At 46.2% G+C, this 23391-nt stretch overlaps 1 protein-coding gene across 8 annotated transcripts in view; it reads left to right on the top strand.

Moving 5' to 3' along the window:
* The window catches only part of csul (protein arginine N-methyltransferase 5), a 91862-nt gene that overhangs the window by 39749 nt on the left and 28722 nt on the right, over window positions 1-23391 (top strand). For 6 of the 8 annotated variants that reach the window (XR_016290563.1, XM_089580550.1, XM_089580546.1 and 3 more), the window contains 3 exons: window positions 1327-1449; window positions 6325-6500; window positions 8205-8314. Coding sequence is in view for 6 of the 8 variants with exons in the window: in XM_089580550.1 (XP_089436676.1) it covers window positions 1327-1449; window positions 6325-6500; window positions 8205-8314 (409 nt within the window). In the remaining 2 variants the exon portion in view is untranslated. Of the gene's footprint in view, window positions 1-1326; window positions 1450-6324; window positions 6501-8204; window positions 8315-14349; window positions 15427-23391 lie in introns of those variants that run through there. The other 2 variants (XR_016290562.1, XM_089580549.1) reach the window with 2 other exon arrangements.

The following is a 23391-nucleotide window of genomic DNA, read 5'->3' as shown; positions in this document are numbered from 1 at the left end:
TGAACAGAAACAAGCAACAGGAAAAGATAATGTGTGCACTGCCCGAGTTAAAAGTTCAATTTATTGAGTTCTGCTAAGAAGACATTAATTTTGATGTGAAACTATTCGCACTGGAGGCTGTTGTGGATAGCTATTACTCTGAGCAGTGGCTAACTGCAGAGGTCGAGCGGGAAGCACGGCGCTGCCTGTAACCTTTGATCATTTTTCTTGTTGGTTGGCATTCCACATGTGTTTAGCTCGGAGATGCTTAAAGTTGTAACTGAGCACTTTACGTTTTGGATGTCAACTGCACGCTCCGCCATGTCAGCCATAGTGTTTATTTAGTTTTTTCGCATTTATGAGATTTGTTGTTGACTTTATACTTGGCTTGGTTTTTGATGGCTAAAGTGCTGCCGCATGGCCGGAATTAACATGTGACGCCTATAATATTGCACAGAAATGTTTTCACCCACTTTAAAAATACTACACACACCTTTTATGCACAGTGTTGTCCCTTAATTGTGGTAATTTTTTTTCACTATCGTCAGTGAAAATGAAATTACATTTTACTGTGTAGTACCGAAATAGAGCCAATGATATTTGATGCATCAAATGCAAATTGATTTCAAGGGCATTAAATCTTCCAATGTGACAGGGGTATTATGTATGCTTACTTAGCTCACTTATATATGGGTGGTTTGAATAGTAATAAACTGAGCTTCAATTCAATATTCCCTCTTCCTTGATTGATGAGCATTGTGTATGTAGATTGTGCTGTTCTTGTATCAAACTAATGCTGAAATGGTACTGGGGTGCTTATGCAGCTGATGATTTGTGTGATGGCCTCGTTAAATGAACCTCCTTAAAAGGTGTTTCATTTGCTGCTGCCATCAGCCACTTGCCAGTCAACTGCTTCCATCAGTGTCATGGTTTTGGATTCGTAACCTGTTGATAACATCGTCTGAGCAGCCATCAGCTGTAAAATTTTGTTAATATGGATGAGTGTAACACAGACATTTAAGTTTTGAAAGCCATCTCTAGTTTTCTTTTTTCTGTTCTTGTTTGGTCTTTGTTGCTCCCTTGTATTGAATTACCACTGCCTTGCTGCTGTAAAGCACAGTGACTGTCAAACTCTTAACACATTCTGCTCACAGCTGGTAATAGCATAACTATTCCTTATGGCAGCTTGACATGTTTGTTTCATAAGGGGGTATCATTGAAAATATTCAGCCAGAGTAAAGTGATTTTTTGAAAAGAAGGTCAAGTGCTTAACGTGTGTGTGTGTGTGTGTGTGTGTGTGTAGTGTGGAATTTTGAAATGAGCCTTATTACTTGCCATTGTTTGCAGCATTGTAATGGTTGTTGGTGCTGGAAGGGGTCCCCTTGTGAGAGCAGCACTGACTGCAGCTGAAATGGCTGGCCAGAAGGTTCGCCTTTATGCGATTGAAAAGAATCCCAATGCAGTAATCACGTGAGTGTCTCATGTACCACTCCTTTGCAGTTTTTTTAGGGGGCAGAAGTGTTGCTATTTATTGAAATGCCCACTACTTGTGTGTGCTGTAGCTAGCCACAGCGTTTAACTCGCTGGTGATGTGGGAAATGCGAGTGCATTTCGCGTCTCGCCGCAGATAATTTCTGTCCGACCCGTAACACCATGTGACTGAGTGGATACGCCGTGAAATGCGCGAAACAGAAAAGAGCGGGCACTCTGAAAAGCTTCCACTTTGTGAAAACGTCAACCTGCAGGAATGCGGAGATGCCGACATGGTGTGTGACGTATAGGACTGCTGCCGCACGTTGAATTCACCGATATCAAGACCCACCTTGTGCACGGCTTAAGTTTGCTGACAGGCCAAGGAATTAAAGCTTGCAAACATATGAGAGAGTGCAATTTCTTGACAAGCGGCTGAGCCTAAGAGCCGTGATAAGGGTGCCGATATCCGAAGTGTCGTTTTTGGATAGGTAATTCGAAGTGTCTGTTCGCTTAGCTGTAGCTTGTCTTGTCATCTCTATCTGCTGAAAGTGACGTGTTACTATTGAATCTAGTGGAATCGCTGCACATCGCATTGCTACGAAAGCGCTAGACTGCAGGTCTTGTGCATTCAAAGCAGCACTACGTTGCTACAATCAAACTGCAAAACATTCTCACTAGGTCTGCCGTTCATGCTGCGAGTGCATGACAGTATTTGCTTGACTGTTCTGTCTCGTAAATAAGGCAGCTATGATGCTTTGCCTTTCTGCTGAAAGACCGTCTATGAAGCTTCAGCAGTTCGCGGACTGCAGCCGCTGGAAATATGTTTCTGCGGCGCCAGTTTTGGAATTTCGGTAATTAATTGTGCTGCTTATCTACGATGTGTACTGCATGACTAGCTTACAGTTATCAACTGACATTAAAAGCTGCAAGTCTTATACAGTCTTGCATGCAGTGCAGGCGGTCAGTTTTTCTGCTGAGTTGCGGTAGGCAGCTCAGTTATATCATGGCACAGAAGAATTCTGCTGCAAACTTCATGCACAATAAGCGTTCCACAAAGAAAAGTGGACGTTGATGCATTTAACAACGTGCAAATATGTTACGGATCGTAAACAGTTCAGGTGGGGTACCTCAAGGCGTACCGTGACACTGCGTTAGCTGGCATGAAACGACCACAAACATGACGCGTTTGCCGCGATGCGCCATCTGGTGGCGTGGCTTCAGTGCATACCTTCTATATGCAACAGTACGCCTAATACAGTGCGCACTATGACCGTTGTAAAATTTTTGAGGTTGTGTTCGCAAAATCTTTGTGTAATTTGCGCACCCCATTTTTGAAGCCTTAATTTTAGGAAAAAAAAGTGCGCAAATTATGCGAGTAAATACGGTAGCTGATGATCAAAAAACTAAGTGCACTCAGTTTTTGAGCAAGGTGGCCTCTGCATGTACAGGAGTGTCAGGTTCACATTGTAAGTGTTGCAAGTCACGTTAAGCGCGATAGACATGAAATAAATGCTCCGTACTTTCACTTGTAAAATTCATAGGAAAATATTTTTGTAGTCAGTCATTCTCAGTTCATGTGAAAGGTGACAAGTTATAATTCAGTGAATAACTGTTGTGCAGAACCATCTAGCATCAGTTTGACTGGGCCATGTTTAACCCTTTGAGGGTCGAATTGTTTATAAAAAAAAACTTTTCCAGATGGTCAAATTACTTTGTTGTAGATTTGGAATCTACAAAGTTTGTAATGTCAGGAAGAAATTGTAAAAAAATAACATCAGGTACAGTATTTTGGTGTCAGCATCATTCAGAACTGCAAAATGTTCAGTAGTATTTCAGAGTGTGGTATTCCTGGTAACATGAGTCTTCTGAAGAAAAACTCTTCCGATTCAGACTCGGTGAATAGAGCAAAATCGGAGTCAGAAGAGTCATCGCTGTCGGTGTCAAAAGAACCAGCAGTGCATTCAGCCATATTGCCGCTTTGCCATGCATCTGAAGAACTTGAAGGAAACTCAGTAAGCAAGAAGAGCAAGAATACCTCGTTAGTGTTGGTGATAAACAAGCTAAAAGCAGCGCCAATAAAGATGGAAGTTAACTTTCGCAGCCCCTGCAAAGGAGTGCCAGTAAAATAAAAATCAAGTTTCGTGTGCCTCCGTTGCGATCACGCGGTGAAACTGGAACCACGAAAGGGCTTTGCCGCAGACCGCGCGACACACTGAAGCTAGAAATCAGTTCTGTTTATCTCTGCAAGACGGTAGCACAATCAAATTTCAAACGCTGCTTGTAAGTCCTAGGAGGTGGCAGCACCTCCCAGTGAGCATGCATCGTCATTATGGTGTGAAATTTCAAACAGAGGGTTGAAACTGTTCCCATATAGCAAAGACCTTGCGGGATGGAAAACTGCTACCGTATATATATCCCGGGTGTCCCAGTTAAAACCAAACTTTTAAAAAAGGTGAAGTGTCCTAGTCCAGTGAAACCAACTGAGGGTTGTTCATAGTCGCGTGGCCTAGCCTTGAGTATTTTTTTCGCTATTCAAAGTTAATTAATTAGTTAAGTTTAATTAGCTGACTTTTTAATTATTGACTTCAGGAAGAAAGTGTAAATGAAAAAGTTTTAGATCGCCTCGAAAAACTGCTAGTAGTGCTGTTTCCGTCAAGTTACGATTTATGTAGCTTCATTTATTATCCTTAAAAGAAAGTTATCACGTGACTAGCTGCTCACTCGTATCTCTGCCCCAATGAGCATCCAAAGTCCCATCGAGGAGAGGACTTCAGAAAACTTCAGAAAGACTTTATTCTTTAAGGCGCGTCTTGGGACGTTGAAGTGGCACAATTGTCATGTGGAAGCTTATTCTTATTGTGCGGGTTATGGTTAAAGGCCGGTAAAAAAACTACTTTACGTAAATATTACTTTGCTGCAAATGTCTCAGTAAGCTGTTTCTCAAAACGATCTACAACTTTTCCATTGACACTTTGTTCCTCAAGTCAATAATTAAAAAGTTAGTTAATTAATCTTAACTAATTAGTCAACCTTGAAGAACGAAAAAAATACTGCAGACTAGGTCACGCGACTCTAAACAACCCTCATTTGGTCTCAGACGGCTAGGACATCGTGTTTTTTAAAAGCTTGGTTACATTTAGCTGGGAAACGTGTGTGTGTGTGCGTGTGCGCATGCGTGCGTGTGTGTTTTAGAAGGTCCAAAATTATTAAAGGGCTACGGCGGACACCAGGTAAGAGGCAAACTACTTTAATTAGTTCGCTTATTAACTGAATATGTTAATTAACTTTTATAATTTTTATTTTAGGGGATATGTTCTATTAGCAGAATTGGAGATCGTCTTCCAAACAGTCCAGCCAAGAAAAAAGATTTCCATCAAAAAATTTTTTGCACACGTAACGAAGCGAGAAAAAGTCACCCTGGTAGGCAGCTTCACACTGTAACACAGCGTCTGTGTGCGCCTGTGACATAGCTCGCTCCGCCCTGCACTTTGTGTCAATGCGTTTTTGTTCCAGCGCGGCATTCCGTGAGGCCGCGGAGCGAAGCGAGATTAGCAGCGATAGCGCAGGCCGCCAGTCCGGGACGCGTGGCGCAAAGCGCAGGGCGGAGTGAACTACGTCAGAGGCGCTCCCGCCGCTGCGTTACGGTGTGAAGATGCCTACCAGGGTGAATTTTTCGCGCCTCGTAACGTGCGGGAAAAATTTTTAATTAAAATTGTTTTTTCTCGGTTGGACTGTTTAGAGGACGATCTCCAATTCTGCGAATACAACATATCCCCTAAAACAAAAATTAGAAAAGTTAATTAACATATTTAGTTAATCAGCGAACTAATTAAAGCAGTTTTCCTCTTGCCTGGCGCCCGCCGTAGCCTCCAGTATAGCCCCAGTGCTAAAATAAATCTAAAGCAATTTACCTTCTTTTAAAAGTTTTTGACCTTCTAAAAAAAAACACCCAGTATATATATATATATATATATATATATATATATATATATATATATATATATTTTAAACGCTGAAAATGAAAATTATGTACGCCTTGCTTGTGCTCAGGTACATAAGTTTTGCAGACATTTTCATTTGTTAGCATTTTTAACCCTTCGAGGGTTTTTGCCATATATATATATATATATATATATATATATATATATATATATATATAATTTCTAGCTTCAGTGTGTTGCGCGGTCTGCGGCAAAGCCCTTTCGTGGTTCCGGTTTCACCGCGTGATCGCAACGGAGGCACACGAAACTTGATTTTTATTTTATTTTACTGGCACTCCTTTGCAGGGGCTGCGAAAGTTGACTTCCATCTTTATTGGCGCTGCTCTTAGCTGTATATATATATATGTGGCAAAAACCCTCAAAGGGTTAAAAATGCTAACAAATGAAAATGTTGTCTGAAAAATTTATTTACCTGAGCACAAGCAAGGCGTACATAATTTTCATGTGCTTCTGCTCGATACAATTTTGGGAAGAAATAGGAAGTGATTGAGTAGGCAGTGTGTCAACATTGCATGTTGGCTCAAACTTGATCACATCATAGACAGTCAAGCATTGTATACATGCGGGACCAATTCAACCACATGCCCACATCAGCAAAAGTTCATAATGCAAGCATTCTTACATGGCCTAGTGTCACCTAGTGACACCCAGTCAGTGCATGTGGTCCTATGTGTTAGAGTTGCCTGTTAGCACAGTGGCGTACCATCAGGGAATGGAGCTGGGGCTGTGGTTGATTATGGTGATGCTGAGCAAGCATTTAAGAAATTTGGCTTTCTTGTTTCTCCCTCAACCTTGTGAAATTACTCTGAGAATGAGACATTGTAAACATCGGGAGTGTGCTGAAAAGACTGCTTCCTTATGTTTTATGCAGGTTACTTTCACAGCGAACTGACTCTTGGGAAGAGCAGGTCACAGTGGTGTCATGTGACATGCGGGACTTTGATCCTTCCGAGAAGGCAGACATTCTCGTGTCTGAGTTGCTGGGCTCCTTTGGTGACAATGAGCTTTCACCGGAGTGTTTGGATGGGGCACAACGTTTCTTGAAAGGTGTCATTTTTTTCTTCTTTTCTTTCCTGCTTTTCGTCTTAACACTTCAAAATCAAACAGCGAACTATGGAATACTTGCAGTGCATACTTCTTGACTTCATTATTACAGTATGTAGCCTGATGGTGGAGCAAACGAATTGCATCGTCTAACCATGATGCTGTATGAGAAGCATTGTGGCTATTTTGCTTTTGCTGAGTTCAAGGAAGTGCATGAACCAAATGCAATTTATTAACCTTTTAGTAAGAGCACTACCGAATGAATAGTTGTGCACCACGACATCTCCTGTTCTCAGGTTATCAGTGTTTGCAACCCACAAATTCACTTTGTTTAGAAATGAAGCATTTGTCTTCACTTTCATTGTACACAGCACCAAGTTGTCTAAAAAGTAGTGGTGTGCGAATATCGAAATTTTAACATATTAGCATTAAAAGTGATTCGTTGGCTATCAAGTACAGGCCATCAAGTGTTCATACCACGTACGAGACTTCAGAAACAAGCAGATAATTTACAATGCATTTTTAAAAATTCCCGCTGCCCACCACATCCCACCCTATATTCGCCTCGTCTTCCCTCCCCCACTTTTTCTTTCCCTCATTTCTCTTGAAAGTGGCATAGGGGATTTTCCTCTCTCCACTTTGCCACCTGCCAATCGAGGCTTCAGGCAGGCAGATCCCCCCACCCGCACAAAAAGCTTCCAAAAATGCGGTGAAGCCTTGCAAGGCAGCTCTATCGCACAAACAGCAAACAGCCGGTGATGAGAGTTCAGTTCGGCATGCTTGAAAAACAATGCACGCGTAAGCGAGGGTTATAAGCGACGCACATTGGCGTCGAAACAGTGAGGCTGCTTAAAAAAAAGCGAGAGAGAGAGACAAAGACCAGTGACGCACCAGTCTGTGTCCGAAAGCAGCGCGCAGCGGAGTTATGCAGCCAGGACACTTTTCGGCATAGCGAGAGGGGCCCTCCTATCCCTGTCACGCTCACCGTCACACGCATGTCAGAGGCAATAGGTGGGATTTTTACATGATCACTTGCTCCGCTGGTTGCACCTCATCTCGACTATTGGTGGCTCCATACAAAATTCCAAAAGTGGGCTTTTCTGCACTTCGGAGTAGACCAAAATAAGGTGGCATAGCTCACGTAAGCACAGTTGTGAGGTGACAGGACGAGTGGCATGGGTGTGGGCGTTAAGCATGTAGTAGCAGATTATGGAAGGATCAAACAGAAAACTGCACGCTTTCGCGTTTTGATTGTTCGAAGTGGTTTGTCAGCCATCTTGTTCTCATCACGCGCGATATGTGGGGAAGCCGACTTGTGGAATTTCGCATGAGGACCAAGCCTAGCAGTGTCCGAATGCGATTGGTACATGTAATAAACAACCAAGAAAGCGGAGAGGATGCTCTTGTACTGTTTTGCTGACGCTTTAAACTTGATCTGCTGACAATCTGCCTGAATATTGTGGTTTTGCAACAGCCTGACTTATGAAATTTAGCTCAGTATTCGATCGCTGCTGAAAATTCAGAAATTCTCGACTAAAAGTTTCTCGACTATCAATTTCTCGAATTGAATATGACTTGGATATAGCAAACATATTCGATTTGCTTCGAATATTCGCACACCCATACTTTTTAAGATACGGTTGGTTATGTGTAATTGTATTCCTTATCACTAACTTTCTTTGGCTTTAAAATTTCTTGTCTCTTAAGATGATGGAATCAGCATTCCCTGCAAGTATTCCTCATACCTGTCGCCGCTACAGTCTCAAAAGCTGTACACAGAAGTGGCAAGATTAAGGGAGAAGGACAAACACCCTCTGGTGAGCTTGATCACATCTCCCAAGAAAAATAGTCATTACTTTCACACTAGTCATTAATTTCAGAAGTGTTGTCTGCGAGACCCTTTAAAACTTTTTATTTAACTTTTAATGTGGCAGTAACTTTTTGAATGCATGTACATCCTTTGTCAAAAGTTTAAAGTACTTCTGGGTCGTGCTGTGGGGCTTGTTATGCATCGCCAGCATTCCAAATCTTTTGAAGGTGAGAGGAGCTCTCGTCCTCGCCCTTCCAAAAGTTCGGATTGCCATGCATGCTACAGGGACCCTCACTACATAGCTTAGAAGTACAAAGGCTGTATTTATCATGTTTTGACTTCATAAGCCCCTCTTCTAATTCTTGAATGGTCTGTTAACTGATGTAGAATCCCTATGGCAGATATGGATGAAGTTTATGGACTCTGATGGCTGATTTCACAGGAACCCTATATGATGCATCTCTTTCACCCATATCTGCTTACTTATCAGAACCAGTGGTGAGCAAGACATCAATGGGTGCCATGGACACTGTGTTGAGCCGCGCATTGCTAATTTCGCTTACCGATAGTGACAGTTCGGATTTTGGTGCTACAAGCACTAAGTTTAGTGATGGCAGTTCTGACATGGACAATGAGTGTGAAGATGCAGCTTACAAATGCTTGCATTTGACTTTCTACCTGCCTGTCGAGAGGGGCCTGTAGTTTGCTTCATCGAAGACAGCATTTGATAGCTTCCCAATGATTGCCTCAAGAGCAGCACATGAGATCAGCATAGAAGATCGAACGTAAGATCCACGTAAGATCGAACGATGGGTGGCTGGTCAACCTCTTATATTTATTTGAAATTTTTATATATTGTTGCCTAATCACTGGAAAGGAGTGATCCGCAATTGGTTTTGCCCAGTGAGTGAAAAACATTTATTGTCCAACAGAATGAGACTACCTCATCCAGACCTCCCCTGTCCTATACCCTCAGTTGAGGGAGGAGGATCAGGAGAGATCTGGCCGCATGGGGTAGCTGCGTCAGATGCTGGCCAGGATCTCTTGTATCCCGGCGGCCTCTTCAGCCAGTCGGACGGCGGTGAGCTGGAGCTCAGGGTCTGAGCTCCGGAGCAAGGTCTCCCAGGCGTCTCTACTATTACAGTCGCCGACTGATTTTTCGGACTCCAAAAATTCGGACATGCTCGATTATTCAGACTGCTTCGTGGCACCGCCACTCTCCCCATAGACCGTAATGTATAACAACTGCCGAAAGTTCGGACATCTTGCAGCCTCTCGTTTGATTTTTCGGACACTCCTTGAGCCAACTCGACCGGCAGCACTTGCCGCACCGACGCTCACCGACGTGCGGTTCACTTCGCTCAACGCCATTTTTGTTTTGAACTGAGCCTCCTTGCTGCCCCGCGAGGTGGCACTACTGCAAATTCCCGCTCATCATCATCGTTTCCGCGTGGTTCGGTAGCGCGCCGCATGGTGGCGTGCCACACCAGTTCCGGCCGCAGCTTAGTAAGCCATCTCAAGGCAATCCAGGAGCCGCTTTGTTTGTTTATCCACGTGCGACGCTGGTGTTCGGCCACGTTTTTAGTTTGTGCCGTTTATGCCTGCGTGACTGTGCGGTGGTGGTTTGAGTCGAGTTTGCGTTGGTTCAACGTGGCATAAGTGTCTAATGGCGCCGACAGTGCCCGCGGAGTCTGCGCCGGGGAAAGCCGGCAAGCGTGGTAAATATACCATAATGTCAATGGCGAAAAAGATCGCCATTGTGCAACAGGTCCAGAGCGGTCGGTCTCAAAGTGAAGTTGCCAGAGAATTCAGTGTTTCGAGGCAGACGGTCTCAGATTACATCCGCAACAAGGTAAAGATTCTCGGCGAAGCGATGAAGTCTTCCTCCAGCCTGGAAAGGAAAAATTTTAGAGACGGCAGCCACCCGAAACTCGAAGAAGCTCTCCACATGTGGTTGTGTGCCACGGTCGCCAAGCGGATTCCTGTCTCGGTAGACCTCCTGAAGCAGAAGGCAGAAACGCTCGCTCTCCGGATGAACATCGAGGGCTTCATGTTCAGTGACGGGTGGCTCTGCAATTTCAAAAAACGGTACGACCTCGCTTTCAAGAGGATGTGTGGCGAGAGTGGTGCCGTCAACCGGACCCTTGTTGCAAATTATCGCTCGGACACTCTGGAGTCGCTGTTGTGCCAGCTTTCGCCGGACGATGTTTTTAACTGCGACGAGACAGCTCTATTCTATAAAATGCTGCCCGAAAAGACCCTTTCTGTGTCGGGCGATCCTTGTCACGGCGGGAAGCATAGTAAAGAGTGCGTCACCGTAATGATAGGCAGCAACATGTCGGGGACGGAGAAGCTTCCGCTTCTGGTGATAGGAAAGTCGAGAAACCTGAGGTGTTTCAAGGGCGTGAAGTCGCTGCCCGTGTGGTATGAAGCCAACGCAAAAGCATGGATCACGCAGCAGCTTTTCAGTGAGTACATCCGCAAACTCGACCGGAAGTTTAAGTCGCAAAACCGGAAGGTAATTGTCTTTGTAGACAATTGCGATGCACATGGGCATATCCACGGTCTCGAGTCCATCAAATTGGAATTCCTGCCGCCCAACACCACGAGTATACTCCAGCCCATGGACCAGGGTGTCATAAAAAATTTGAAGGTCCTGTACAGGACACGCCTCTTGAGCCGCATGATCCTCTGCGTCGACGCCGGCAAGCAGTACGCCGTTAGCCTTCTGTCGGCAATAGACATGCTTGCAGATGCCTGGAAGGCGGTGACCCCTGTCACTCTGCAGAACTGCTTTCGGCACGCTGGATTTGTCAGACCTGATGAAGCGGATGCCGTGGCGCCCCAGGATCTGTAGGATCTGTCGCCGTCCGATGTGCTCCCTACTGACGCCGAAGATGTTCTTCGGGACTTGCGCAGTGGTGGCATTGCGATTCCAGATACTGTTTCATTTGACACCTTCTCAGATGCTGACAGTGCTGTGCTGACTTGCGCAGAACTCGACGACGACGAGATCATTCGTCAGGTTTCTGCTGCCCCGCCGAACGATGATGACTCGGAGTCTGAAGATGACGCACCAAGTGCGCCGCTGCCGTCGCACGCGGAGCTTGTACAAGCGGCGACTGTGCTTTCAGCCGCCTATACTGACTGCACGACCCTCTCCGAGATTCAGGCTGATCTCATCGCACGCAAACAGAACGGGGTACAACGGCGCATTCACGATTTCTTCAAGCCTACTGCCGAGACCGGATAAGTGCATGGGCTGATCCCGGGCTGGCGTTGCATATGTCTCCTCGCCCAACGCCGCCTCTCCTCCTCCTCTTCTCTCAAAGCTCCTTTGGCAGCTTTTTTTTTTCAACGGTCCCTCTCGGGGCCACCAATCACGCTTCGGCAGAGCATGCAGGCACGAGGCTTCCCGCTGTGTCTCACTCGAGTTCCTCTCTCTACACCAAGTCGCCTATGCGCAGACACATGGTGCAGTCGTTTCGCGCCACGCACTTTCACGTGCGCGGCGACGTAAGAGCAGTCGTGTCACGTCATAAAAACAATTGTGATAATGAGGTATAAACAGTGTTGTAGGCGTTAGCGAAAAAAAAAGGAACAAAATACTTTGCTCTTTAGGGTAAATTACTGCTTATTCGTCTTAAGAACTAAAAACAACAATATTGCAAAGCTCATATTTAACTTAAAACGCCTAGCTCCACCAACTACTTTACGAGAAATCCTTATTTAACGGGAATAACTTAGCAATTTTATAGTGGCCTTCAGTTGACTAAGAACACGAAATGGCACTTTATCATCAATTATAACTTCACAAAGAGACAGTCGGTGAACAAATTTACAGTAATTCTGAAAACTATGATGTACCTAAATGCTCGGCATGCTTGCACTATAGAGAGAGTTGTGTAACAACGCCAGCAAGGCAGTATCACACGGTTCGTCACATGAGCATTTAATTATCCAACGGCAGGCCGGCGGCAGCAAGCCCGCGAGAGCGCCGTGGTAGCACGCAGCGCTGGAGATGCGATATTAGCCTAGGGCGGCTTACAGCCGGCGTTTTGTCATCGCAGGGGTCTGTTGAACCCCGACTAGCAGTATCAAGACGTTTCGTTGAAGCGCGCGTGAGCACTGACTTATGCAACGCCAGGCCGGCGGCAGCAAGCCCGCGAGAGCGCCGTGGTAGCACGCAGCGGTTCAGATGCGATGAGGCCCGACGGCTCTCGAAACGATGTGGGGGAGGAGGCAAGTAGAGGAGGTGGTGAAAGAAGGAACGAGAAGAGGAGGAGAGGCGGCGTTGGGCGAGAAGAGAAGAGGAGGAGGAGGAGAGGCGGCGTTGGGCGAGGAGACATATGCAACGCCAGCCCGGGATCAGCCAGTGCATGTAAATAAACGATTTCTTTCTCTTTTTTTTCTGAATTTGTTTTTTCGGACACCTGTTTATTCGGACATTTCCGCGGTCCCCGTGAGGTCCGAATAAACGGTCGGCGACTGTAATGTTGTTTGCCCTGCCTAGGGATTGGCTACACTCCCATATTATGTGGTCGAGGGACCATCTCGCTCCGCACATCTTGCATTTATCGTCCTCTATTTCTGGAATGATATGTTTGCATAGAATTGGGTGTGGGTAGACATCTGTTTGTAGGCGCCTCCACGCCACCGCCTGTTGATTGTTGAGTGTTATGCTAGGCGGGGGAAAGTACCTGCGATGTTGTCTGTAATATTCTGTAACTTCCTGACAGGAGATTAGTCGCCCTTCTCTCCCGTGATCTGTGAGCGGTGGACCGTCGTGTGTAGCTCGGTGGTAGAGATCTCGAGCCACCTTGTGGGCCGCCTCGTTGCCACGGACAGATTCGTGCGCGGGGATCCAGATTATATTGATTGTTCTATTCAATGTTGCTTGTCTTAAAATTTTGGCAGCGAGGGGAGAGACTCTCCCTCTACTAAAATTTTGGACTGCAGCTTTGCTGTCGCTTATGACGTATTTAGCTTTGGAACCGATGCAAGCTAGTGCTATTGCGACCTCCTCCACCATCTCAGTGTTTGTCCCTAGGATAGTTGCGGCCGTAATGAGGCTACCCGCTCCGTTCACTACCGCGACGGTCGTGTACTGACTATGTGTATCACCCGCTGCGTCTACGTAGGCGACCTCCTCCTGAGGCTTGTCACCGTAGATGCGGTCTGTCACCTCTGCCCGTTTTTGTCTTCTTTCCTTGTTTATTTCTGGGTGCATGTTCCTTGGTAAGGGGGGAATCCTGAGATTGCTCCTAATCTCCATGTCGATATCCTCCCTCTGTCTAGCTCCCCTGTCTGTTTTAAGTCCGACTTTGGCTAGTGTGGCTCTTCCCGCATGTGTTATGCTGAGTCTCTCTAGCTGTGATGTATGGACTGCTTCTGCGAGCTCTGTAAGCGTGTTATGTATGCCCAGTGATAGGAGTTTTTCCGAGGATGTGCACATGGGCAGGCCTAGAGCTTTCTTGACGCACTTCCTTATGAGAGCGTCGATTTTTTTCCTCTCTGCTGCTTTGAGATTTAGGTACGGCGTGGCATAGCTGACTCTACTTATTATGAAAGCTTGTATGAGCCTAAGTAGGTTTTTTTCTTTAAGACCGCCTCTTTTGCTCGAGACACGTTTGATGAGATTGAGGGTCTGCATCACGTGGCTCTCAAGCTTTTTGATGGTTATCATGTTTTTTCCATTTGACTGCATATAAAGGCCTAGGATTCTGATTGTGTCCACTTTGGGTACCTCCTTTCCTCCTACAGAAATCTGAATTTTTGAGGGTGGTTTGTTCCTCAGAGCCTTATCGTTATACTATATGAATATTTCAGTTTTTTCGGGCGAACATTCTAAGCCCCTTTCTTCTGCATACGTCGAAATTATATTGGCAGCTGCCTGTAGGGTTTGATTGACTCTTTCCTGTCCGCGCCTATTCCCATCGATAGCCCGCTATCGATGGTTTCAAGTTCGTATTGTCGCGCTTTTTGAAGCGTTCCTGGACAACTAGCGCCATCCAGTGTGAAATAAAGGAACTCTTCTTTCAGTTTCGCTTTTGGTTTGACTTTTTCCGCCAAGCGGTGATTATTGAAGCCCCTCCGGAGTCAGCTGACCGGCGCTCCTTGTTTCCACCATGGCGTCGACGTCGCGCGCTGCTGCTGCGCTGAAACCGCGCGTTTCCACAGAAATTGATGCTCCTGAGAGTTCGTTTTTGGACGAGAACAGCAGCAGTGAGGATTCAGAAGACGACTTCGGCTCTTCAGACTTCAGCACCGACAGTGAAACTGCGTCAGACCGACCCGGAATGTCAACAGCCATGCCTCGGTAAGTTTCGCTTTCTCCCCCGAAATGTTCCGCTTTTGCTGCGCGCTTATCGGAAAAGATCAGTGTTCTCAAGGTCATAACTCTTATCTGCAGGGTGTCAACGTCTTTCGGGCGGGATTACTTGCCGCCGGCAGCGCAGAGAGTCGTGTTTTCGGCTCGAAGACAGCCAGGGGTCGACCTAGGCGTTGCGCGCCGGAGCGTCGCACGGCGCTCGGTGGCGCGGTCGTCAACAGCTTCATACTTTTTGACGCGCATCGCCAGGAGCATCCCGAAGCGCCAGAATTGTCGAGGACATCAAGATTTGATCAGTTCGCGTTCAGACTTGAATTGATCGAGCAACTCCTCGGATTTGATGAGCCACATCCTGAGGACCCCAATGTTCGCCCTCTGTTTCCGCCTCGTGATTCACCTCAGGGGCTGCAGCACAAGCTGCAGAAAATGCAAAGTACCGGAACTGCAAATTGTGCTACGAAGAAAAAAAGGTGGAACAAAAAACAAATGTTTTCTGTGAGACATGTGCGGCCAACCTCTGCTTCACGGCAACAAGGAACTGTTTCGCGCGGTGGCACGATAGTCACTAGGACTACTGTTTCCTTTTCTAGCCCAGCTAATACTGTTCGCGGCAAACTAAAATTTGCTGCAATTTTGCATCGATCCCTGTTGTAAAAAACGTATATTTTGAAATTTTTTTGTTTTATTTTTGTGATGAAACTTCGATGTTTTTGTCTGTTTTTTCTTTGTAACTACAATTTTCTTTCTGAAATTTTTTTTTCATCTCCTACTCAATAAACATGTTGACTGTGACTAATAACAATGTGAAGAGAATTTCCTCCTCTACAACGGTACCATACACTCCTGTACCAAGCAAGTTTTGTTAAAGAAAAAAAAATATTAATGATATGACCTGAAAACCACCATTTTCCACGCGGACAGGAAAGAGTTAATCTCTGCATCACTTCCTCGGTTGATCTATAGATTAATGTCGTCCGCATACAGGCTATATTCTAAGTTTGGGTTGCCAATTTTCTCAAGTTCACCCGGGAGTTCTCTCATGGCCATGTTAAAGAGAATGGGTGATAGCACCGACCCTTGAGGGGTTCCCTTGCTTCCCAGCTTTATTTCCCCGGATTTAATCTCCTGGAAGCTTATGCTCGCAGTTATGCTCGGAAGTTATGCTCGCTCTGTGGGGAAGTTTCTTATGTAGCGATAGGTTTTGTGACCTACTCCGGCGTGGCTGAGTCCTTTCAATATTGCCTCATGTTTGACGTTATCAAATGCCTTTTTGAGATTGAGACCTAGGATAACCTTTGCATCCTTGGTTCTGGAGTCAATGATATCATGTTTTAGTCGCAGCATGACATCTTGTGTGCTGAGATGGGGTCGGAACCCATACATCTCATCTGGCCACTTCCTGTTCTTTTCCATGTAATTCGATATTCTGGTCTGGACGACCTGCTCCATTAGTTTTCCTACGCACGATGTGAGGGATATAGGTCGGAGTTTCCCTATCTGCGGCTGCTTCCCGGGCTTAGGTATTAGGACCACGGTGGCCGTTTTCCATTGCGGGGGAATCTCGCCCTTCTCCCAGCACTCCTGCATGTAATCTATGAGGGCCTTTATGGAGTTGTCGTCGAGGTTCCTTAACATTGTGTTCGTAATCCCGTCTGGGCCAGGAGCCGATCTGGTTTTGAGTGTGACTATTTCAGCCCTTACCTCGGCTACTGTAATGGGTGCGTCCAGGGCCTTGTTCGGAGCTCCTTCATAATCGGGAAGCCGGATTTTGTCTGTGTCTCCTATGTCGGTTTCAGCTAGTTTACGTATGAAGCTTTTGTCATCGTATTCCCCACACGCGTGTCTAACTTTGGTCATTGTAACTTTTGCTTGCGTCTTGGATTTTTTTGGGTCTCTGAGATGCCTAAGAATATTCCACGTCTGGGGGAGATTCATGCTCCTCTCCATTTCGTTGCATTTGCTATTCCAGTTTTGTTCGCACAGTTTAAACGCGTAATCCTCTATTTCTTTATTATGCCGCGCCAATCTTCTTTTGAGATTGCGGTTGTTCCTTCCCTGTTTCTTTAGTCGGCGCGCCATGCCTTGTTTGGCTTCCCACATGTGTAGGAGTCGGCTGTCCGCTATCTCGGGGGCTTTTTCCCCGTCTAGCGTTTTTGTTACCTTTCTGGCATCCTTCTTAATGGCTTCGCACCCCACTCTCTGATATTATTTATGACTGTCTCGTCTCTGTTTCCTCTGGGCTCCCTAAAGTGGCCCCACTCTGTGATCTTTGTAGGGGTTTGTTTCTTGCCTATTTGTTTGTTCTTGGTTCTTATCTCTGTTACTATGACATAGTGATCGCTGCCTAAGTTCTGTTCCGTGTTAATCCATTTCGCCGTTCCTACGTTTCTAACGAGGTTCCTACGTTTCTAACGAAGTGTCCACGCTGACGCTATTTCCGGCTCGTGTGGGGTGCTCCGGATCTGTTAGTATCGTAAGTCCCAGATTGTGTACTATATCCTCCCATAATTGTCTCCCTTTTGGGTCTTCTTTCAGGTACCCCCATTCCGGGTGATGGGCGTTGAAGTCGTCTACTATGACGAGGGGTTGGTTTTCGGCTATTTTAAGTGCTTTGTTAATTATCTGCCTTAATCTAACCTTCCTCTGTTGGGTGGGCTGTATATGTTTAAGAGAAAAGTGTTTGATTCTCCCTTCTTTCCTGTTAAAATTTCCACGAAGGCGTTTTCGATTACGTTGTCTTCTAGATCGTGCTATATTGTTGCTACATTTCTCTTGACTAATGTTGATACCCTTGATTTGTCTCCCCTCTTGCTATGGAAAACCTGATAACCCTGCAGTTTAGCCGGACCACCGGTCTCTTGCAGCGCAACTGCTAGCGGGGCTGTATCGAGCATCGACAAGGCGCTTTGTAGCGCCACTGCCAAATTTGGGTACTACTGCGCGGTCTGTCCATTGCTAAGCTCGACGATATTCTCCTCAACCTTAGCGAGCCTTGCATGTATGACGGCATTTTCCCCCCTCAGCTGCTGAAGTGCCTCAGTTATTAAATGGAAATGGTTCTGCATTTGGTTCTGGATTTGGTTAGCAAAATCCTCTAGTTTTCTATCCCTTTCCTTTGCGAAATTTTTTAAATGTCTGTCCATTTTGGCTTCTAGTTTGTTTAGCTTTTTGTCCACAGTGAGGTCTGAGTTGCCTCTTCCCTGGTTCTGTGCTTGGATGGGGGCGGGACGGCATCCTCGACCACCATGTTACTTTCGCTCTCCTGGCTATTATTTAGTGAGGTTTGTGGTTTAACTGCTACCAGGGATGGTGTCCCTGTTTGGGGAGTGCTTACAGCTAACTGCTACCAGGGATGGTGTCCCTGTTTGGGGAGTGCTTACAGCTGCCGTTGGCTTAGCCTCTGCCGTAGTCAGGGCCGTTTTTAGATTTTGTATCTCCCTCTTAAGACTGGAGATCGTATCACTCATATTTTTAACGATATTCATTAGTCTTTCTATTTCCTCATTTTTCTTATCTTTCTTATTATTGCTGGCATCGCTCTGGGAGACCATGTTCGCGAAACTCACCCCTTTGCTTTCGCCGCCCCAGGCCGTTTATCCTCCCCGGGCCCGGCTGGAGGTCCGGTCTCTCGAGCTCGAACGTCTCCTGGATCTGCTTTTTCCTCTGGAGGCGCTCCGTCCCCGGGAAGTTTGTCGTTGTTCTCCTCCTAGCCTCGGAAAGGAGTTGTCTCGAACTGTATAGCCGCTTCCCTTGCTGCCTGGTTTAGTGCGTGGGCGGCTCTGGTGCACCCGTGACTGTTGCGATCGGTCGCTGGCTCCTGCCGCGGCCTCCTCTCCTCTCATTTTCTTCTCCCAGTATCTTTTCTTGACTTCGTATGGTGTGCGATGTATTAGCTTGCATTTGCTGTCTCCGAGTATGTGGTCTCTGCCGCAGAGTTGGCATTTCAGCGTGCAGGAGTGGTTTTCGGGAGGGTTCTCCTGCCCGCAGCCACGGCATCTGACGTTTTTTGGGTCCAGACATACGTCAATCCGGTGACCAGGCCACAGGCCATGCAGACTTCATATTTCTTCCGGTATAGGTAGCATCTGTGTGGGGCCTATCCTCGGACGACCGTTCTTGGTACTCTGCTTTCTTTGAAAAGAATTAGTATTGACGTGGAGTCCTTCCCTAATCTTCTGACCCCGATGATTTCGGGGTTCGCCTTGTGTCTTAGCATTCTCGTGATGTCTTCTTGCGTAAATTCTCCATCAACGCCGTGCCGCCGCGGTGGCTCAGTGGCTATGGTGCTCGGCTGCTGACCCAAAAGACGCGGGTTCGATCCCGGCCGCCACGGCTAGAATTTCTTTGGAGGAGAAATTCTAGAGGCCCGTGTACTGTGCGATATCAGTGCACGTTAAAGAACCCCAGGTGGTCGAAATTTCCGGAGCCCTCCACTACGGCGTCTCTCATAGCCTTAGTCGCTTTGGGACGTTAAACCCCACAAAAACCAAACCAAATCCATCGACGCCGTGTACCACCCCCTTGCCACAGTCATCTGGCGTGGCCACATAGGCAGCATGTCTGCTGTCAACGCGTAGCCGTTGTTCTGCACTTCTATCACACAGAGGAGGAGCTCTTCTTCCAGTTTGGGAAACTCGCACGGCTTGCCTTGGAAAGCGCGCTTTTTGCAGCTTGTGCTTCTCTGTTGGTTGCACCATCATCAGATGCACTTCTCGGCCACGTCTAGTTTCCTGCTCGCCGCACACTTATCGTGTTTTGAGAGCTAACTCCCAGCCGTGTAGCTTAAGGTGCCTGCACAATGTGCTAAAACTGCAAAGCTCGGCGGCAGCACGTGAAAGCCACAATCACAACTATTACGGCGAACGCGCTAACACGCCACAAAAGGCTGGAGCTGGTGATACTGATACCGATGTGGATAGCGGAAAATTGCGGCGGAGAAAAAAGTTGTTGATGATGATAACGGCCTGGGGCACCATTCATGGACGGCCCTTGGAAGCTCCTGTGCTCTCACCGTGGCCGCCGTGGATCTGCTCCGGTGGCGCGCCAAAAGCGCGCTTCAATCGCGCTTCAATCGCGGAGGCCACGGCGCGCATGTAGCCTCTGTGATCAAGCACTCCGCGATTGTATTCGCGTTCCTAATTCGCGACGAAAGTCTCGGCACAGATGAGTTCCATGAACTCTGACTCCGGTTCAAGTTCGTGCGGCGGAAGACATTCAAGAACAGTACGAATTCAAAACCACGCTGGCGCAATGTGCTGACTCGCACAGAATTTCAGCATCGCAAGTTAAGAGGCTCCCTTTAAGCTTGAATTTCGTTTTGTTTGGTCAAGTTTTCGATCTCTCCTGCAGTTTGAATTCATGAGGTTGCACTCTACACATTATAGGGCGGCTTGGGTACTGGCGGTGAGTGCGAACGAGGTCCGAAAAATTGAGTGGTCAGTTGCGGTGCATCCGAAATTTCAAGCGCTCTTATACATTGGCTCTATGGGCCTTGTCGCGGTGCCGCGAAAAAGTCCGAATAATCAAGCACGTCCGAAAAATCAGGCGTCCGAATTTTCGGTCGTCGACTGTATATCAAAAACGGCTTGCAGCAGAGTGGCAGTATTTATGCGTTATCTATGCAAACAGACATATCAAAATGCTGAAGTTGATATTTGTCTTTTTGACGAAGAGATATGATCGCGCTAACTTCAAGAAAACACAGAACAGTAAAAACTTCTTACAACAGTAAAGAAAAAATTATATTTTTTAAACTTTGCTCACGTGTTCTCCTTTATATCAGATTTTGAAATCATTAAAAACATGTTGCATAATTTTGTTTCTCTAGTAGTTACGACTCCTCCAATGAGACCCTTGAGCAAGGATTGGCAAATGATGGTGCATTTTATTTCTTGCCTTTTATGTCTATAGAATGCAGGGAGGATTGGATCTCAGTTTTCAGAAAAGATATGGAGTAGCAAAAAGGTGTCGGTGGCACTGAGGGCGTCAATATCGAGACGATTTTGTCTCCATAGCGGCCATGAGAGCGGGGCTACTATGCATACGCCCGCGCACCCCAGATGCTCGTTTTACTTGGCGATGCATTGAGAGTTAGTTTTCGCGTCCTTAGGCAGGCACATGGGGTAGAGGAAACTGGCAGAAACTGGTCCTTTGTCCCCTTTATCCTCTGTCCTCCTTTCCAGTGATTTGGCAACAGCCACCCTTTGTTCGATCTTATGTGGAACCACCCAGAAATAGAAGCGGTTGCCTCACGTTCTTAGTTTTCATTATTACGCGAACTCTTTTCTTTGGCAGTAATGAAGACTTTGTTAAAAGAAAGAGCTCGATTGTGGGTAATGGATGCTGGATAAAGAGCAAACTCCGAGCCCTTTACCAGTGGAAAATTGCAGCTGGGACACTGCGTTCACAACTGCTTTGCACCTGCATCTGTGAACACTAGCGCAAACAGACCATCAAAGAAATACAGTAGCCAACCGATTTTTCAGTCCACTGTTATGCAAACTTGTGCAGTATCTGACTTTGCTGAGCAACCATTGTGCACTTCATAGGAATGTATACACATATTCACAACTCTTATTTCGGGCTCTATGGAGTCCAAAAGTTCAATTTTCTGGACTAAAATAGGCGCCAGCATTACTGCGGAGATCTTTTTTTTTTTTACCAAAAGTTTGTTTTCTTACCTAATGTAGACTTGAACAGGTAGGAATGTGGTCAAACGGCGAGGGTGGAAGCTGTATGAGAACCCCCTTATGCTATCTATGGCATCAAGACTGCCAGATTCAAGGTTCCTGTGTTCCTGTGTGGCACTCGTGGTTATACAGGATGTACTAAGCCCACTGCTATGGATGAGGGTGGCACTGGTGAACACTTTCAAGGTTACATTATACTACACATAAATACCCCCGAAAGCAGAAGATTCGACAGCCGTCACGGTAGCTCGGATGGTAGAGCACCAGACACGAAATATGGAGATCATGGGTTCGGATCCCACCGGAGGCATGTGGCTGTTTTTCCTTCTACTTTTATTAATCTCCCATTTATGGAAAACCGCAGATTAAAAAATAAAAGACATTCCCTATGCTCCTTGGTTTTCAGTGACTGTTAGCTCCTGTCATGTAGGATACTTAAGCTATTTCTTCCTCATTGTTGCCTCTCTAGTCATAATCTCACACTCTTCGTTGCCATTGAGGGGGCCTACAAAGAAGAGCATGTGATCACGTTGAAACCGGTACAGCTGCAGCGTTTGCCATAGCTTATATGATGCCGCTCGAGGTGCGGGACTAATAGGGGGACATGGGGGTGGGGGTACAGTCGGAGGTGTTCGTTTCCTTTTGCTTCTTCCAGGTAGGTTCCCTTCCTTGTTCTTCGTGAGCGTCGCTGCCCCTGTCAGCAGTCTCTGTCTCGTGGTATGCGTAGAGCAGTGTGGGGTATACACTGCGGCATGTTCGTGGCACGACCTGTGGCCTCTTAGCACAGTCTGGTATCGCTGAGGTGAGGTGGTGCAGACAAAGAAGCATGACTCTAGCTTAGATACAGTCTAAAATTGTTCCTTGTAAATAGAAAGTGGGAAATGGCAAAGTTCGCGATTCTTCTGTAATTGGTTTTCTGCAGCCAAGTGATTTTAGTGAAAGTCATAGATTTTTCGCATTGTCAGATTATTTGGATCATTTTTTAAACATGCCAAGTACGAAAATTGGTCAGTATTTGCATTTATGGGCACGTCAAAATCGTGGAGTTACTGGCACAGTCATTGCTGGGCTGGCATTCATCTTTAATCTACCCATGTGGTACAGTATTTTCAGGATACCTATGGAACATCGGGAAAAAACAAAAAAACAGAAGGAACATTTGGACATTCAGATTCGTTCCTTCTCAAGACAGTTTCCTGTACTAGCAGGTGCTCCCACAGGAGCGTATGTATTCCATTCACAGATTTGAAGTGCGCAGTATCCTGCAAAGCACTGTGCTCCACTTGCGATCCTGCTGAATGCCCGCAATCTGCCATTGGAATTTAACATAAGCTAAAAAGAAATGTAGTGTCTCAGCAAAAGCTCGGCAAATATTTATACATAGGCGTTCTGAGGTGAAACAGTTCTCTCTTCATGGTCACGGTGTCAGCCATCGCAAATGTTGGAATAAAGATGGGTGTTAATTCACCAAGTTCTGCCATTCGACTTTTCAACCAATACATTTTGGCAGCTCATATCTAACTATAGGAATTTGTAGCAAGCCTTTGGAGCATACCGTGATTGGCCCAGTGGATGACTATAGGGTTCTTTGATTAACCAAGTTTGCTTCTGAGAGGAAGTAAGTTGTGTCATGGTCGCATGGGCTGGCAACCACTGGAACCCCAGTGAGTTGGCCCAGTCAGCCATTGTGGTGGCCAGGATGCAGGCTGCCTAAGCCATCCTGAAGGCAGTAGCTATCTGCCACATAATGTGTGGCTGGGTCCTATTGCAGTACATGCGTATGGTAAAAATACGCACCTTGGGTGGCAAAGAAACATCAAGTTATAGAGGGCGGTTGCAAACTGCAGAACAAGCAGCTGACTACACACATAGGTGTGTAAAACACAACATGGCAGTGCAAGCATGTGGCTGTTGATACGTTGCGTGTAGGGGCTGGATTTTTCGGTTATTATGTTTTAACTTCAGGGGACTTTCTTAGGTGCTTATTTCACTGTCATTTGTGTGTGCGTGCGTGCGTGAGAATATTATCTTCTATAAATTTTTTACTGGCACATTTTACGTAAG

The sequence above is a fragment of the Amblyomma mixtum genome, chromosome 3 (assembly GCF_055824585.1).
Source record: "Amblyomma mixtum isolate Tamu chromosome 3, ASM5582458v1, whole genome shotgun sequence".
NCBI classification, from domain to species: Eukaryota; Metazoa; Arthropoda; class Arachnida; order Ixodida; family Ixodidae; genus Amblyomma; species Amblyomma mixtum.
This window is presented reverse-complemented; position numbering and strand designations above follow the sequence as displayed.